At 39.9% G+C, this 17,330-nt stretch overlaps 1 protein-coding gene across 1 annotated transcript; it reads right to left on the minus strand.

Moving 5' to 3' along the window:
* Positions 1 to 1,703: 1,703 nt before the first annotated feature.
* Positions 1,704 to 17,304, minus strand: VPS37A (VPS37A subunit of ESCRT-I). Its single transcript, XM_071556417.1, has 12 exons — positions 17,132 to 17,304; positions 13,323 to 13,397; positions 12,142 to 12,256; positions 11,188 to 11,288; positions 10,045 to 10,261; positions 7,855 to 7,925; positions 5,792 to 5,919; positions 5,644 to 5,702; positions 5,484 to 5,552; positions 3,430 to 3,573; positions 2,628 to 2,708; positions 1,704 to 2,435 (listed from the first exon to the last, which is right to left on the minus strand). The coding sequence occupies exons 1-11, from the start codon at positions 17,251 to 17,253 to the stop codon at positions 2,628 to 2,630; spliced, it is 1,182 nt and encodes a 393-aa protein (XP_071412518.1). The 5' UTR covers positions 17,254 to 17,304; the 3' UTR covers positions 1,704 to 2,435.
* Positions 17,305 to 17,330: the final 26 nt, after the last annotated feature.

Below are 17,330 nucleotides of genomic sequence, written 5' to 3' on the forward strand. Positions count from 1 at the left end.
ACCAACAAACACTGAACTTGCATTGAACAGTGACAATTTCTTCTAGATTCTACTCCACTACCACCAGAAGGACTCCATGGAGAAGTTCTGAGTTTGTAAATTTGCTCACAAAAGTAACATAAGAGGAACAGGTGAAGTGTTTAGAACTTGTACTAGTTTGTGAAGCAAATCTCCTACAGTGACTTGGCTGAAGAGTTAAGTGACAGTAGAGCCCCATAATACATGACACCACATTCAACATGAGGAGGCAGATGAGAACAGAAGCCTGTCATTCCATGCCATTATAAAACGTACCAGTAAGATACTAAGACCAGCACAACAAGAGCAACAGATGTTTGGTCATCTGTTCCTTTCTCTGCTTACAAGGAAGAAAAAGCAACAAAAAACCAGCCCTGTATAGAATTGTGTATCTAGTTTTTACCATTAGCTAGATCCTTAGAAAAAGATCAAAACCAACTTGTACATCCAGCAGAAAAATAGACATGAGTTTTCCAAGAAGGTAAACTCCAAAGCTCCAGAAATCATGGTACTCAGAGACTCGAGTCCAGAACCACTTGGAAACCTACATGATCTCATTTCTAACGGGCTTTAGTCAGCACATTAGCAGAAGTGCTATGGCAATATATGAGCAGCACATTTTTTGGAAGAAGATACTCTAAAATTTTGCTTAACCATGGCACTTATAAAGTGTTGATTTTTTTCAGACACCTAAGTATCTTCTTTGAATTGGACCACAGATCTATTTACCTCGGACATTTAATCTCAGAATTTGGACCATCTTTACAAAGAAAAATCCCACAAAATACCAGCGAATAGTTTACTCACCCTGAAAAACAACAGCTTAGGACAGGTAACTATATGTTGTAAAGAATGGCAGGGCTGAGACTGAAGACCCGCTAACCTGTGGAATAGACTTCTTGCACTTACATGATTTTCGTAACTCCACATTTACTCACTTACGTCCATTCAGAAGAAATACCTTATTGCATTTTGCTGGAAGAATATCAAGTTTAGGACTGACTCAAAATCATCAATACAGAAAAGTACTCACTTGGACTGTAGTTTGAGACTTGAACCTGCCATGTTTGAGACTTCAACCTGCTGTGTTCTGTGACCCTATCTAGGTAACACATAGGCAGTCTTGACTAAGAGGTTTATCTCCAGACTGCTTCCTGACAAGAAAGCAGCAGGATTTCTGATACATTACTTAATCAGTTTAACTCTCAAAACTGTACAATTCCTTCTGTTCTTCTGGAACTTGACGACTGGCTCCATGAAAACCTAATGCATTAACAACATTAAGAAAAATTGCAAGAGCAAGAGAGAAAATGCACATATGTATTTAGGTTTTGTATTTTCCTCCTACAGAATACTGCATTTGGTCCTATCCATTCTCATCAGATATAGCCCCCTCCGAAAAAAGTCAGACTTAAGATTCAGTGATTAAAGGGCAGAATTAAATCTCACTTCCGAATTCTATTACTTGCCTTAACATAGCACATTATGCAACTCCAACCACATTAGTTTGGTTTTTCTCTTAAAATTGGCAAAAAATAACTATTTTCCAAAGAACTTCAGAAATAGTTTTTGTAAAGTGTTCGGAGTTCCTTACATTATGAACATATTCATATTGCATAAAACAGAAACTGCCAGGTGACCTGATTATTATTACTTTAAGTATGAAAAAAATATGAAAATGAAACTGTTAGATGAAAATTGTGTTTAATTACAGTGGTAGATACCAAGACACTCCTGAAATCAGTGCATCAGTGCTACTAAGCAACATACCAAATCTACAGAGATAATTTATTCTGTTTTGATTTCAATATAATTTGTTCCAACACATCCTTTGGTTAATCCCAATCTACTTATCCAAGACACAATATAGGCTACACTTAGTTTTGTATTATTACTTAGAAGTAAAAAACTTGTTCTTCAATATTTTGGCTTCAAGAAAAGACAGCTTATGAATCCACTGACAATCTCAATTAAGAACTTCTTCAGTTTCCAAAGTCCTATCAACACTTATCTCAAAGTCTTCAACAGATCAAGCCAAATCTATGTTTAAAGTTCAAAATACAAAAGATATGAATTATGTTTTTTATAAAAATGTAAAAAGCTAGTCAAAATTACATGTTTAGGTATTTAATCTCTGAAGAATGGAGTATAGCAGCGGGGAACTTAAATATAATAAGAATTATCAACAATAAATACAAGAAATTAATGCAAAGATTGCAATAGAAGGATTCTTGAGTACAATGAGAATATAAAGAGACATTCTAATTTGTACAAAAACCATCCCAACTTTGTATACAATCTCTTCTATAAATACAACCATATAAGATGAAATGCTTATTTGCAAATAATAAATATTAAAAAGTGTGCTTTACTGGGTTTTTCGTTCATTCTCTTGGCAGGTGTAATTTGCAGGAAGTCTGTAAAGACAAATTTCCATAATTAGATACTGTAACTCTCTCCAGATGTTATGTTTTAAATACGAATAACAACGGATGCAGTACATACTTGATTTTCACAGAAAGCATCAATAGAACACTAAGCACTGTAACAAATCCATTTGCAGTTATACAGCGTGGAACTGTAAGGGAAATTGTAGATAAAAAGTTTACCTATAGTGGAGCATGAAATTGGCTGTGCATTGCTATTGCCTGTTGAAGTTTTTCCTCTTTGGCTCGTCTGCAGTGGCACAGCTACAAAACAAGACATACAGGACTGAATTCAGAACGCAATCCTTTATAATGCATACTAGTTTCTCTTTAACTGTTTAGCTACATTGCAGAACTTTAAAAAAAAAGGAATGCTCTGTGACCTACTTGCATTCTATTCTTCAGACTGAACAATGGTCTATATTGATAACATTATTCCATCCACAATTGTTTACAAGAGGATTGTTTCCAATGTTATGAAATGCATTTATTAGACATCTTTAAAGAAAGGTACACTACTTGCCAAGTTGCTTCTGTCACAGCACAAGCAAGAATGGTGTTTTTTGAACTTCAGTTACTTACTTGATGATAGCCATTAAAACAGTAATTAGTTTAAGAAGTTTAATAAATTAAACATAAAGGTTATTTAATACAACATGTCATTTTATGTCAACCTTCCAAACTTGAAATTTACCATGTGGCTACCATATCCTATATCTGTATAGGATATACAAGAAAGTGGCATGAAAACACATGAGTGGGGTCTAATGCAGGAGACCTTTGCACTCCTGCCTTAAAAATACATGCCTCTGGAATGCAGATTATAATCTATATGGACTGCAGCCACTTAAGGATCTTTTTTTTCTCTATTAAAGCTTACTAAAGCACTGCTCTGTATGACAGGACTGCTCAAACTCTTAAGACCTAAATTTACTCACTATGTGTCATACATCTCTCAAATTAGAGTTATTTGTGTATTACATACCGTTCTCTTTTCCATGAAACTACTAAGAAAGTCATCTATTTCTGTTTTGCCTTCTAAGAAATCTTCTGCAATAGTGTCAGACTCCTCTTCAGCTTCATGGGCAGCTACTTTAAGTCTGGCTTGCAGGGCACTTGGACTGCAACTCTAATAAAATAAAAAGTCTTATGTAATATTAAACTGTCCATCAAAACTTACATTCTTAAGGAGATAAATGACTATATAAATATGGAATATGTGGATAGACCGTTATTATTACATAAAAGGCTAAGTGACCAGATGAAGCTTCATCTCCAAGAAACAGCACAGCTTGTTAAACTAGAAAGGATTCCATGTGAGAAAAGCGGTGCTAGTTTAGGTCTTGATACACAAGTCATTCTCACAAATATATAAAGCTTTTCAACTTTTACCCTACACTGTAGAAAGCATCCAGCTTGGAAATCTGACAGGTTCTCGAGAGCATGATTTCTGAGTGGAACTAGTGTTTCAAGTGTCTTCAATAAATAGGGTCTACTTTTGAAACTCAGTTGTGAACCTGAGAAGTATAGAAAGGTAAAAAAGCACTTACTGTTCAGATTTTAGATACCCTTGAAATGACTGTGGAGAGGAAGACAGGAAAGCAAAAAGCACCTACTCAAGAACTAGATGGGCTAACGTAAACCATTATTTTCATTTTCCTGTTCCTATAAACCTCAAACATTATTTCTGTTTATTGCATACAATTTCCTTATTTTTCCTCTAATATGTTTGGGAAGTTAATCAGGACATGATTCACATCCAGTAGGAGTTTGTACAGAGGTAGAACTGCAAAATAAGGGTATTTACAGGTTTTAGATACTTGGCCTACCCTTCACCTACTGCACGAAAAGCATTTTACTTATGTACTGTAAAACTTTAATCAGAAATTTCCTGTTAAATAACCTTGTACAAAATAAGGAGAGTTTGCTCTAATAAAAGATGACTAAATTCACTCACACTACCAGTAAAAAGACTTGTCTGGAATGTTGAAGGAGAGAGAACAGGAGATAACAGGTAGTGCACAGTAAACATCAATACAAGAAGATACAGCATGTATGGGAGAAATGCAGAAAAATTCAGCTGCAACTCTCCAGCTCTCAGCCTCCTAACCATCATTCAATCGAATCAGCAAATCTGACTTAGAAAAAATAAAAGATAATGCAGCTGTGGGATATTATGTCCTGTTCTTAAGTGGTTTCTTACAGAAATAGAAGGTTTCTCAAGGTCAACTACCTCCATCCACTTTAAAGACAACTTGCATCACATGAAAAGGAGGCATTAGGAGTCAGACCACTCTGATTTTCAAACGAGGAAACACTTAAATCCCCTATGAAATCATTCAGTTTGCTGTCACACAACATTTTCATTGTTATTTCCTATTTTGTTACTTTGGGAACATTCTGAAATTCAGGTACTGTGCATGCTAATTTGATGGACTGTTGTATTCTCAGGTGTTAAGTCTTGCGAATAATGAAGATTTCAGTGCAGAAACTGGTTTGTGGGAAGTTACAAAGCCTGTAAACATACCTAAAATCATTCGCCTCAAAATTACTTTCTGAAGTAGCAACTTTACCCAGTTTGTGCTTTTGACTGTGCAATGTTCGACAGCATTATACAATATATTGCCCAAAGTAAGCACATCCATTGAATCACGGAATTTAAGTTTCTAAAGTCATAACTGTTTTCACCTGGTACAGTTTTATAAGCTCATGTTAAATGAGTACCATTAATTAAACAAGCCTTCATTAAAGATCATTCTATTCTTAAAACTGGTTTGGCCTAGGATTGTACTTAACGGCTCCGGATGCACATCACTCTCTTATTCCATCTTTGCTTCAATGGTAGTGTTAAAAAACAAAAACTCAACCACAGAAATCACTCTTGTGCTTTTAACCTGTTTGATCCATCATCCCATTTTTGTCATAGTTTATGTGAATCTATTTCATGCAAAATTAAGAGTTAATGAAAATTCTTAATGGTTAAAGATACAAATCAAAACTTCAATTTTATTCTTAAAGGATAACATACAGAAATTATACCTCACTAAGTTCATGCTGTCTTTGCATCTTTTTTTCAAAGGCTGCTTTCATCTGTGTGAGTTGCTCATACTGGAAGAAAAAAGAAAAAGAACATTTTCATCTTGAAAACCACCAAATATTACCAGTAATATTTCTGAAAAAGATTTTATTGTTCACGTACTTTATCCAAGACCGTCTGTCTTTTTGCCTCGAGATTAGGCTCCAGCAACAAGTTTTTTTCTGTAAAATAAAGTCACTATTATTACTTTTTTTTTAAAGGATTCAATTCACAGAGTATAGGCAGAGATGATAACATTTTGACATCTTACTTGCCAGCTCTTCAATGCTTTTCACTAACTCATCTCTATCAGTAATGACTTGCTTCAGCTGTGGCAGAGTCACAAACTGTTCTAGTAACACCTCCTCTTGCTCATTCATACTGGTCAGCTGTGATATGCTATATTAAAACAGAACAAAAGTAGATTTAATTCTAACAGCAAACAGCAGATGTAGAGTAACTGACGTCTGCCAAAAGTCTGAGGCATTTTTAGGGATTTTACAGATACATGACACTTGACCACACGTTGGTTTTCCCCTTTCTCCTGGATTGTGGGCTCTGCTATATGCAGCAGTGAGCTTAAAAAATAGCATGTCAAAAAGTATCTCCCATTTCAAGCCTTACTTCCTATGAAGTGCTTTTTAATGCTACTATAGTTGGTTGACCATGTCCAGCTACCAGATGCCCACCCAGCTGCTCTCTCAGTCCCCTTCCTCAATAGGATATAGGGAAACAGCTCAGGGTTTGAGTTAAAGACAGTGAGATCACTTACCAATTAAGATCGCACGGCAAAATACACTCAGAAAAATTTATTGTCATTTATTGCATTTATTGTCAATTATATTAAGAGTTGGATGGTGAGCAAGAAACACAAATAAAACACCTTGCTCCCTTTTTTCCCCGGCTCAACTTCATGCCTTTATTCCCAACTCCTCTACCTCCCACTGCCTCCTGCTTCTTGAGGCCAGGAGGGAATTACAAATGTAGTAGTCAGTCAGCACCATTCATCTCTGCTGCTCCTCCCTCCTCACACTTTGCCTCACTCCAGCATGGATCAGATTGCCATCAGCTCCCAGCAGGGCAGACTATTCTAGTTTGGGTTATCCATGTCTGCAGTTTCCTTCAGGACGTATCTGCCTGCTCCAATGTGGAGTCCTCCATGGATTGCAGAGTGGGTATCTGCTCCAACACAGTCCCCTCCATTGGCTACCATCCTGCAGTGGGTTTGCTGCCAAGCCAGCCTGGCACAGGGGCAGCCCCTGACCCCCCATTCTCAGAAAGACCACCTAAAAAGCCCCCAGGCTACCAAAACCTTGCTATCTACACACAATACAGAATTTTAACCCACTCTTCTTGAAAGGAACAGGCTTGATTAGAATACTATGTTTAAACAATCAAATTACACTTCCCTGCTAAACTGCTACCTTGCTACTATGTAACAAGGATGCTGCTGGAACTTACAGCTGATTTAGCTACATTCAACAGGCTCTTTGGAAGGTGTCAAAGAAAACAAAACACCCTGAAGTCTGTCTTGCAAAATCTCTTTTTCTTTTTTGAAAGGACAAAGCTACCAATTGCTTAACAATGGTACCACCATAAAGATGTGAGATCTGAAGGAAACCAATTTTTAAGATCCTCAGAATTAATAGCCAATTTGTAATCCTATCCCAGAGAACTCATCTAGGAGGTTGGCTTGTTAGATCTGAGCAAATTGCTGGGGACAACAGCTAATAAATCTTGTTTGAATTGTGATGAGATGATGACAGTATTTGTGCAATATGTATATGAAGTATTCAGATGTAGAGGTGCTTTGCACTGGGACAGCTGGCACAGTTACCACTTGGATTTGTCTAACCCAGCCCTTCCTTCATGTGCTGAGCTGCTCAAGGAACTGCCCACTCCTACCCTGCACTACAGTCCTTTCAAATTTAAGAGAATATAATTTGTGACCAGTCTCAAGCTGTACAATTTTCTCCTTCAGAAGTTATGCTTATTGTATTAGTAGAAATTACGTTCCTGGCAATGCCTCAGAAAACAGCTGAACACTGACAGTTAGGAAAAGTAAAAATAAATATTCTTTTTCCTGGTGTTGAATCAAGTAGATTAGATTAAAAGAATCAAGTAGATTAGAAAAACCTAAATAAGCAGCACGTTTGAATACAAGGTTAGCATACTTTCTGACTCCACAACTTTGGTATTTGGTAGTTCTCCTATCTATAATTTCTCTAAAAATCTCAGTAACATGTACATACTTCTGACAAAAAAACAGATACAGAGCAGTAGTAACTGCCTTTAAGTAACTATGGGAAGTTTAACTACCTTCTGAAAATTTACCTTAGTTCTGAGAGTTCTGGAAAGGTATCAGGAACATCAGGCATCTTGTAAGTAAATCCATTCTGGCCAACCTAAGTAGAAGTTCAGAAATGCTTAGTAGATTTTTGAAGAGCACTTTCTTGATATGTAACCGATTAATCTAAAACTAGAGATGACTATTTGCCAGCAAGAAGAAAAGCAGGAAAAACAGTAAGAAGCAGTACTAGTCTCTGAGCAAAAGACATTTCAATTCAACGATGGCAACAAAATGCTTAGGGATGTTTGGGGAGGCATGTCATAAAATATGCCTAAGTTTTGGAGGAAAATAATTCTGTCTTGCCTGTCCTTTGTTTGAAAACAGTTGGATGATCAAGGAAATACACAAGAGTACAACTCAGAGAAAACAGAGAAATAGATTGATATTTTAATCTCTTTCACATGGTTTTTAAAACTATAATCCCGCAGAAAAAAAAAGTTTTAGACAAGGAAAAAATGTTTGTCTTCACAAAATGTAGAAAGTTTGAATTTCACAAAGCCAGAAAAGTGTCTTCAAAGATTAAGAAAACTTTTGTTTCTAAAGACAAGATTTTATTAAAGACTAAATGTCCTAGTTGAGCAGGAGGGACCAGTTGACACTGTGTGGGGGTGATCAAAGCTGTGTATTCTACCCCCTCTATTCATTCCCAAGGACAATGGCCCATTAGCAGCAGCTGCCCAGGGAGCCATTATCACCTTCACACTCAGCCTGAGGGGGCGGAGCTGCTAAGGGGCCATCAACAGTTCAACACCCCCTGGCTCCAGAGTTAATCACCCATTGTGTGAGTCCCCGCCCAGGGGGAGGGACTGGGTGCTCCCTGAGGGTACATATGTGGTGGGTAAGAAGACTTCGGTAAACTTCTTGTCGGATCCAAAGGAGCAGCAGGACCTCAACAGGAGGAGATCCCCGCTCTCGCCCAGACCACAGCCCTCGCCTGCACCAACAGGTTTTTTATTTCCTTTTGCTCTGGACTTGGGGGAGCCACAGGGGTCTCAGCACAAGGGCAAACAAACCCCCTTGGGTTTGTGCCCCAGGACACTGGGTTATACTGCTGTTTTTTTGTGAGTTGAAAGCAATTTCCCTTTTGTGTCAGTGTTTTTATTGTAATATTATTATTAAATTTTAGGTCTGACTTATAATCTCTCTTGTGGTGAGTTCATTTCCCCTGCTGGTTTGCCTTTAAACTAGCACACTAAACATTTGCATAAAAAGTATGTAGAGAACATTAAAAAAAAAACCTTCCAGAGTTCATCAGCAAGAGGGAGTCTGATATACACATAAAAGATAAAACTCTACATATAAGGGCTTGAGATTGCACATTGTCCTCACCTGATTCTGGGCAGGAAAGAAAGAAACATTTCCTATGGTTGGAGAAACAGTTACATCTGCACTATGGGGGGGAGTGCAGCTCCAAAAAAACTCCTCTGCTATATTCAAAGTTATTTAGGGTAACACTAGTTTCACTGAAACTCAGAAAGATAAACTTGTTGCTCTGACTTCAAGTTTCAAAAAACTTTGTCAAAGCCAGAATGACAATTTTGCTTTCCTAACACCAGCAAAACAATAATGTGCAGCTTCACAAACTGCTTCCTTGACTTTTGCAGCAATGCCCTATGTGCTCTTTAGGGAACTTATACTCCATGTGTGACAGCTCAGGCAGCAAAACCCTGAGCACAGACCTGCAGCACGGCAGCAAAACCCTGAGCACAGACCTGCAGCACGGCAGCAAAACCCTGAGCACAGACCTGCAGCACGGCAGCAAAACCCTGAGCACAGACCTGCAGCACGGCAGCAAAACCCTGAGCACAGACCTGCAGCACGGCAGCAAAACCCTGAGCACAGACCTGCAGCACGGCAGCAAAACCCTGAGCACAGACCTGCAGCACGGCAGCAAAACCCTGAGCACAGACCTGCAGCACGGCAGCAAAACCCTGAGCACAGACCTGCAGCACGGCAGCAAAACCCTGAGCACAGACCTGCAGCACGGCAGCAAAACCCTGAGCACAGACCTGCAGCACGGCAGCAAAACCCTGAGCACAGACCTGCAGCACGGCAGCAAAACCCTGAGCACAGACCTGCAGCACGGCAGCAAAACCCTGAGCACAGACCTGCAGCACGGCAGCAAAACCCTGAGCACAGACCTGCAGCACGGCAGCAAAACCCTGAGCACAGACCTGCAGCACGGCTTCTGCTGTTGGAACTGGCAGTGGCAGATCAGCAATCAACCCACAGGAGGGAGCAGCAGGCTTGTCGGCAGAGTAGCTTGAAGAAACTGATTCGCCAGCAGGCATGGCTGACACTGTTCTGTTTGTTTCTTGAGTTGGGTATGGAGGAAGAAAGGGAAACCCCTGAGGTGCAAAAGGAGGCATTCCAGCTGGTTTGCTGAAAACGCTACAAACAAACAAAAAACACGACCATGAGCAACCAACTACTTACAGCACATTTCCTATCATTTGAATTATAATTACTAGACCACTTACAAGACTGAATTTTCAAACAACCATAAACTTTGCATTTCTGTTCTCAGTTACTTCCAATGTTGTCTTTTTGTCTTATACTGCATATATAACACAGAACTCCATTAAACTGTATTCTTGTAGAGCATCCAAATACACGCACTCTTAATTATAAGAAAACTACCTCTCAAAGATTTATGAGAGCATAAATATAACTTGTTTCTATCCCAAAGTTGTGAGAAATGTATTTGTGTCATACATTAGCTCTTATTTATGGTATAGCATTTAACAGTTGGGCAACACATACATAACTACTTCTAAATAACATGAATGATTTTTTTTTAGAATTCACGACTGCAGCTGCCTCTAATCCCAGTATCACTGTAAGCCACAAGAACCATAGTTGTAGTGATAAAGTTGGAATTTCAGACCACTTTTGCATATTTAATACAATTCTTTAAATGGCACAATTTCTGTTGTATAGTTGTGCAACAGAAACCGCCCTAAGCCTGGGAGATTAAGAACAGAGTATGAAAAAGTACGAGTGATCACCAGATCATCAGCTGATCTACAGCAAATTCCAGATTTCATCTGATAATGTAAAAATTTATTCTTTTTCAAGAAAACAGATATAAAGTTACATCAGCAAGTTGATATAGTAACTTCAATGAAAACTTGTGTTTCTTCTCAAAACAATGATGTCATCAAGCATGTGCATAAAGTTGTGCAAGGACAGGGAATCTAATTCTCCCAATATATCCACTATATTATTCCTGTCCCTGCCCTCCTAATAATTGGTTTACTCTCTTTTTAAAAAATTGATAAACATAGTTCTATTCATCATGTTTATAGATAACTTACTATGGAAATGATGTTGAGCTAGGAGCCAGGACTGGAGGATTCTTCCAAAATTCATCCAGTAAACTTTGAATAATTTTTCCAAGATCTGAGTGCATTGTAAACTGGTAAAAGCATAAAACAAAACCCAACGTAGAAGAAAAATTATGTCTGGAATCAAACAGCTCCAAAAATATGCTAAGCTTGATTGCTTATTATACCCACATGGCAGTGCTGGAAGCTATTTCAGATGTATCAGCTAATGTAAATTCTGTATGCATAATCTCCAAATAAAGTGATAAAGTCAGCCAGAGCTGAACAGATATTAGAAATCTTTTATATATTCCATTATGAATAGACAGTCAATGAAGTGCAACATTTCTGTTGATAACCAAAAAATTCACCTTAGTTACCAACTTACTTTTGGGAAAACAACAAAAGGGGAGGGGCAAAAAATAAAATATTTGAGGACAAAGGCATTAATTGCATTCCAAAAGAGTCAGATCCTCCCCTCCATCTCAAAAACTACCATTTTCTTCTTGACAAAGAAAAGGGGAAAGAACAGCAAATTAAAATCCTGAATATTCGAGCTAAAACCCTTATGTTGTTCTAATAGGATTAGGCTGGAAAGAACTATGTTACAAAACAGTCTTAAAGCATTCCTCTCCTTTATTTGGAATACACTGCAGAGAAACAAGAACTGTGCTATTGATACTGACAAGAAATGTGACAGGAACTATTTTATAAGCCATCATAAATTAGTTGAATATTCCACATATCTAAAACTCAGTAACAGTAAAAGAATAGTAGTAGTATACTGAACACCTGAGTTTTTGTTTTCAGGTCCCCAAAGTACAGTTTGAGAGAGATTAGCATCTGTACTAAACTTGTCTACAGGAACTATTAACAATAATAGTGTAACATGTATTAAAACTTCTATTAACAGTAGATCTATGTGAAACTACAAATTATACATACATTACTTATTAAGGGACCGGTCACATATACTCCCTGCTTGTCCATTAAATGATGTCTCACAGGTGGGAAAACACTGATGACTGGTTTTTCCTGAGGAAACTGAGGTGGAAGCAAGCTGCAAATACAAGAATAATCATTACTACAGCTATATCCCTTGATAAAGTTTGTGTAAGAAGGCTTCTTATGCAAAGAAAATGTCCTATTAATTACATAAACTTACTTTTCTACAACAGTGGTGGAAAAATATACAGTGAATAAAGCACATAGGATTGTTCAGTTACAAAAGTAGAAGCCAGAATGGAACACCAGACTTCATGGAACTGAAGAAAGCATTTACTGTGCAAAACTGTAGTACAGCAGTGGAGTAATTATGTCCATGGACAAAGAAAAAGCTGTAGCAGAACAAGAGTATTTTTGAATACCAATGTTATTAGTACCAATACAATGCAGTGCAACCTGTAAGAAGAGGCCAAGCCAGCAGGCCAAAGTAATAAAAAACTTGTAGACAGAATTCCACCAACATTTGCCAGAGCAAAAGGATCCTCCAAAGTCAACATCACGGCCAGGCTTTGTGAACAAAGATTTGGGCAGGGCACTACCCACATTTATGTGGGTGTGTTCTTCGAGCCTGCACAGTGGATTTTTTAGGTGAGGCACAGCGTGTGCAGAACTGGCCTCACCCTTTGCTCCTGAGGTTCATCTGCCACAGCCAAGTGAGCTTGGACAGTCGCAGCGAATACCTCAGGACGCAGGTTTAGTATCCTCCAAAGTAAATTCACAGGCAACGTTACAATACATCACTGAAGTTATGATCCAGAATCTTCACTGGGGTAAGAGTATGGAGTTACAGCAGACTAGTAAATTACTAATCAAGTTTATTTGCAGTTGTAGAGGATTCAAAGTCATCAGAAACCCTCAAATGTTTTCCCCTGGTTTACCTTCAACTAAAAGCAATCAGCTATCTTACCAGCTTAGCACAGCAAAATATGGGTTTGCTCTCAGCTAAGCTTCTGCATGCATCTTGTACAGGACTAGCTTCACTCAATCACTACAACATGAATATGAATCCAGGTTCCTCACATTAATTATGAGTGGGGAGCCACTTACATTCTATTACTGCTTTTTTTTTGAGACCAATTTTAATTTTCAAGATGTGTGTAGAGATATCTCACTATACTTACATGTTAATATTAATTGTCAAGTTGTTTACAGTGAACGGCAGTCGATATTCCACATCTTTCTGAATTTCTGCAATGCTGTCAAAGAAGAAATGGTTAGCATTCAATTCATGATCAATAGAACAGCTTAAAGTCTAAAAAAACTAAGCATGACCTCAGATCTTTGTACTTAGTTTAGTTTTGAAAAGCCCTCTAAGAACTAAATTGAAAATGCTGGAATAAGCTAATATGCTTCTGGCATGACATGCTGAACATTAAGATTAAAGTGAAATACAGTAATTCCACTTTTAAACCTCATACATGATGGCAAGCAATGGAAATACAGTAGGAGAAATCACACTATTCACTGTTCTGACAACAATCTCAACTTACTTTTCTCACTTACTGGCTTAATTGAAGACATCACATCAGTCATTTTTAAATATCTTGAATTTTATCTGATTAAACAATTACTGTGCCAAGGCTTTATACCAGGGTTTTTACAACTAAGTATGGCTTCACAATACTGTCTACAGATCAGTATTTAGAATATTTTTAAGACTAGGCTCTCTTCCTTAATAGGTTAGTTTGGTGTTTAACAGTAGTTTTTAACATGTGCACCAAGCTCAATACACTTGCACAAGTATTTTCAAGAATAATATGGAGAAAAGCTACTTGCAAGAATGTAAAGCTCCAGTTACACTCCAGACCCAGGAGCCTCCCTGAAAGCACTCATTTATTTTGCAAGACAGAATCCAAACGTGCTTTTCCTACAACAGGTAAATTACTGAGAAAATCTTCAAAGCAGCAGCATTAATAGGAAGTGTATTTCAATACTCAAAGCACTCTACAATTTCTATACTCAGCAAGACTGTTTTGAAGGATGGCATTCCATAGAACGTGGGGAAGGAAGAGGTGGAGAGGAAGACTTAGCTCAGAAGCAGAATTTTCAGACAACACAAACATATCTAAGCTGGGACTAGGAGAGAGAGGAGGGCAGAAAATTAGCTTCATCTTATGCCTGAATCAAAACAAACTTCAAAAGCAGACTGACTTCTCATTCATATATTTTTCCTGCCTGTACTTGGTTAATAATGTTCTTCTCCCTCACCTCTCTAAGGCTCCCTTATAAAGGGAGGTAACACAGCTCCAGTGGGAAAAAATGGCAGATGGGTGTCCCCAGAAAGAGCCTTTTAAGCCAATTTCAGAAATGCCCCTCCATTCACTGCCAGATCGCTCCATACAATTACTTCCTCAAAAAAACCCCATTACTTGCAAATGCGTGTTAGGAGTAGTGCTAGGAGTGTTTTGTGTCCTTCCAAAGCATTACTTGGACACAGAATTTCAGACTCTAGCTTTCAGAGCTTGGGGAACAAATGGAGTAAGGTAGGAACTTAGCTATGAACCTTGCTTTCTGCAGCCAAATCTTATTCCTCTCATAGTCAACTCAGTATCTGCTCTTTCCCTGTGAAATCACGTGTTGTTTGAACAAAATATATAGTATCTTCATCACAAGAGAATTCAAATCAAGGGCTCTAGCATGTTACACCACACACCAAAATTGGCACCTCCTCATTCTGAACTGAAGGATTCTCCCTGGAACCTCTCACATACATTCCGCCCTGTAATCATGTCACACTTTTTAACAGCCTGCTGCAAAATCCTTTGGAGAAGGGTCTGTAATTATGCTCCACTCACATGCACAACCTACAGAAACTGGGGAGGAAGATGAGGACAGGGAGAAACAAGAAAGCCAGAATAATATTGAGCTGATCAAAGGGTTATAACTTCCCTTGCTTTTGGAAAACCTTGAACTGATAAACTTAGCTCTCCCTTCCCCAAGTGGGAATGGGTACACTGGAAAAAGGACACATTCTTAACTTTGGCTAGAACAACAGCAAACGTAAGAAAATTATTTTTAAATGCAAAGACTTTATTTCAAGCTCCTAACCTGTGAGGGACCCTGAAAAAGCAGTCTAGCTGCTTTAATGAAATTAAGATCACACATACCTGAGCTTTTATGATCTAAGACAATACAAACCAAACTCGACTAACTTAGTTACCTACACCATGACAAGAACTTTGAGCATTTCGGTGAGGAGCAGCGAGTATACTCAAAAATTAACAATAAAGTACACATCAGACAAAGCAAACCCTAGAATGACATTTATTTAATCACTGCTCAGGAAACAATGCTGTTGCAATGCTTAATGCATATTCCTATCCTATAGATCTGTGCTGCTGGAGTCCATGAGCACGCACAAAAAACAAACTTTGAACTTTAGAAAACTTGCATGAGTTCACACACCGTTTTAAAAGCACACAATTTGAGGCACTGTTACTCAGATTTGCTCAGTAATAAGTATCTCTTATGAAAACTGTACACTTTCCTAACTTTGCGTAATTTTGGGGTTTTAATTATTTTATTACTCTTAAGAGAGATCAGGTAGGCTGGTTTACAGGGCTGTAGTTACATTTGGGCAGCTACCATGTCTCTACTCCGCATCTCAATTCCTAGCTGCAGGGTCTCTTCCCTCTCTGCCTGTACTTGTGCTGGTGCCTGCACAAACAAGTAACAAACGAGTTCAGCAAGCTCACTGACAAACGCTGATCACCTTTTTGGGGACTTAACTCGGGATGAGCTTATCTCCCTGCTACATAAAAAAGTTCACTAAGCTGCTGCATGCCCACAGAGACAGCTCCTTAGCAAAGTGAGCTGTCTCAAAAATATTTGCAAAACTGTCTCTGAACAGAATTAAGCTTATGCAAGCAACAGTACTTAGAACATTGACAAAATATTAGGATGGTGAGTTATCTGCAGTTATTTAATTGGAAATACAGTATCTCTTCCACTCCTAGGAAAACATTATCCTTCCTCTTTCTTGGTTGTTTTGGAGGCATATATCATTCCAGTTCTACAGACATCTTAGAAAGCTGTATGTCTGTAGAATGCTTACTTCACTGAAAATATAACTTGAAATTTATGAATTGTGGATCTCCTTTTAAAATGTGAGTAGTTTTAAAAGCCTAGGAGAAATGGAGGGCAGTATGCCAAGAGGGAGTACCTCAGAAACAGAAAATGCCTTGGTTTCAGAAGTGTGGATGTCGAAGAGGAATAAAAACAACCGGCCTGTGTTGAGCACCAAAACAAAATCAGTTTTTAAGGAACAACCAGTTATTAAGAAGCTAACAATAAATAGTTGGTACATCCTGTAGGGCTGCTATACCACTGCTTACAGACCACAGTGACGTTCAACTCCTTGGTACTCTCTGCCTCAACTTTTAAACGACTCTCTCACAAGCAGCTTCCAGAGAGCTTTTATCCCGACATGTGCAGTCTGCACCGCTTTGCAGCCCTCAGCCCATCACACCGTTTCACTGGCTCTCTGGTCAGTGCCCGGTGGGAGCGGGCACGGCGACCTGCGCCTGCTGCCCGGCCCAGGCCCCACGGCTTGCCGGCGGGGGCGCCTTCCCGCAGTCCCGATAGACAACTCGGCTTTCTGTTTCCCGGTGCCTCCTTCCGGCCGGCCCCGACACCGCACAGTCCAGCCCGGCTGTCCCCCGGGGGGACACGGCGCTCCGGCCGGCGGGACCCTGCGGCCCAGGGGCTCGGCCGGCGCGGGTGTCCTGTTCACCCGCACGGCCGCGGAGACCAGCCGGGCCTCGCCGGGCGGGGACGGGGCGCAGCCAGGTCCCCGGGTGCGCCTGCGGGGACACAAGGCCCGGTCCCGACACGGCGCGGCCCCCGCAGGACCCCCACAAGACCCCGAGCCCTGGCCGGGTCACCCCGCGCGGCCCCCCCGGCCCGGCCCGCGCGCTCGGCGGGCACTCACGAGGCGTGCGCGGCGCGCAGGGACTCGAGCTGGCGCTGCCGCTGCTGCTGGAGCCCGGTGCGCGCGGGCGGCGCGGGGCCCGCGGAGGCGCCGCCCTTGGCGAGCGGGAAGAGCCAGTTCATGGCGCGCGGCGGCCGCGGGCGGGCGCGAGGGTACCGGCAGCTCCGCGCGCCCCGCCCGACAGACCACGTGCGCCTGC

The sequence above is a fragment of the Pithys albifrons genome, chromosome 5 (assembly GCF_047495875.1).
Source record: "Pithys albifrons albifrons isolate INPA30051 chromosome 5, PitAlb_v1, whole genome shotgun sequence".
In the NCBI taxonomy this organism is placed as follows: Eukaryota; Metazoa; Chordata; class Aves; order Passeriformes; family Thamnophilidae; genus Pithys; species Pithys albifrons.

Bases quoted from the DNA above. Each gene is read 5' to 3' on its own strand.
- VPS37A (XM_071556417.1), bottom strand. From the start codon at position 17,253: ATGAACTGGCTCTTCCCGCTCGCCAAGGGCGGCGCCTCCGCGGGCCCC. The intron at 13,398-17,131 runs GTGAGTGCCCGC...CTTCTTTGACAG, and splicing joins CTGCGCGCCGCGCACGCCTC to CATTGCAGAAATTCAGAAAG. The intron at 5,553-5,643 runs GTACGTGAACAA...TTTTTCTTCCAG, and splicing joins GACAGACGGTCTTGGATAAA to TATGAGCAACTCACACAGAT.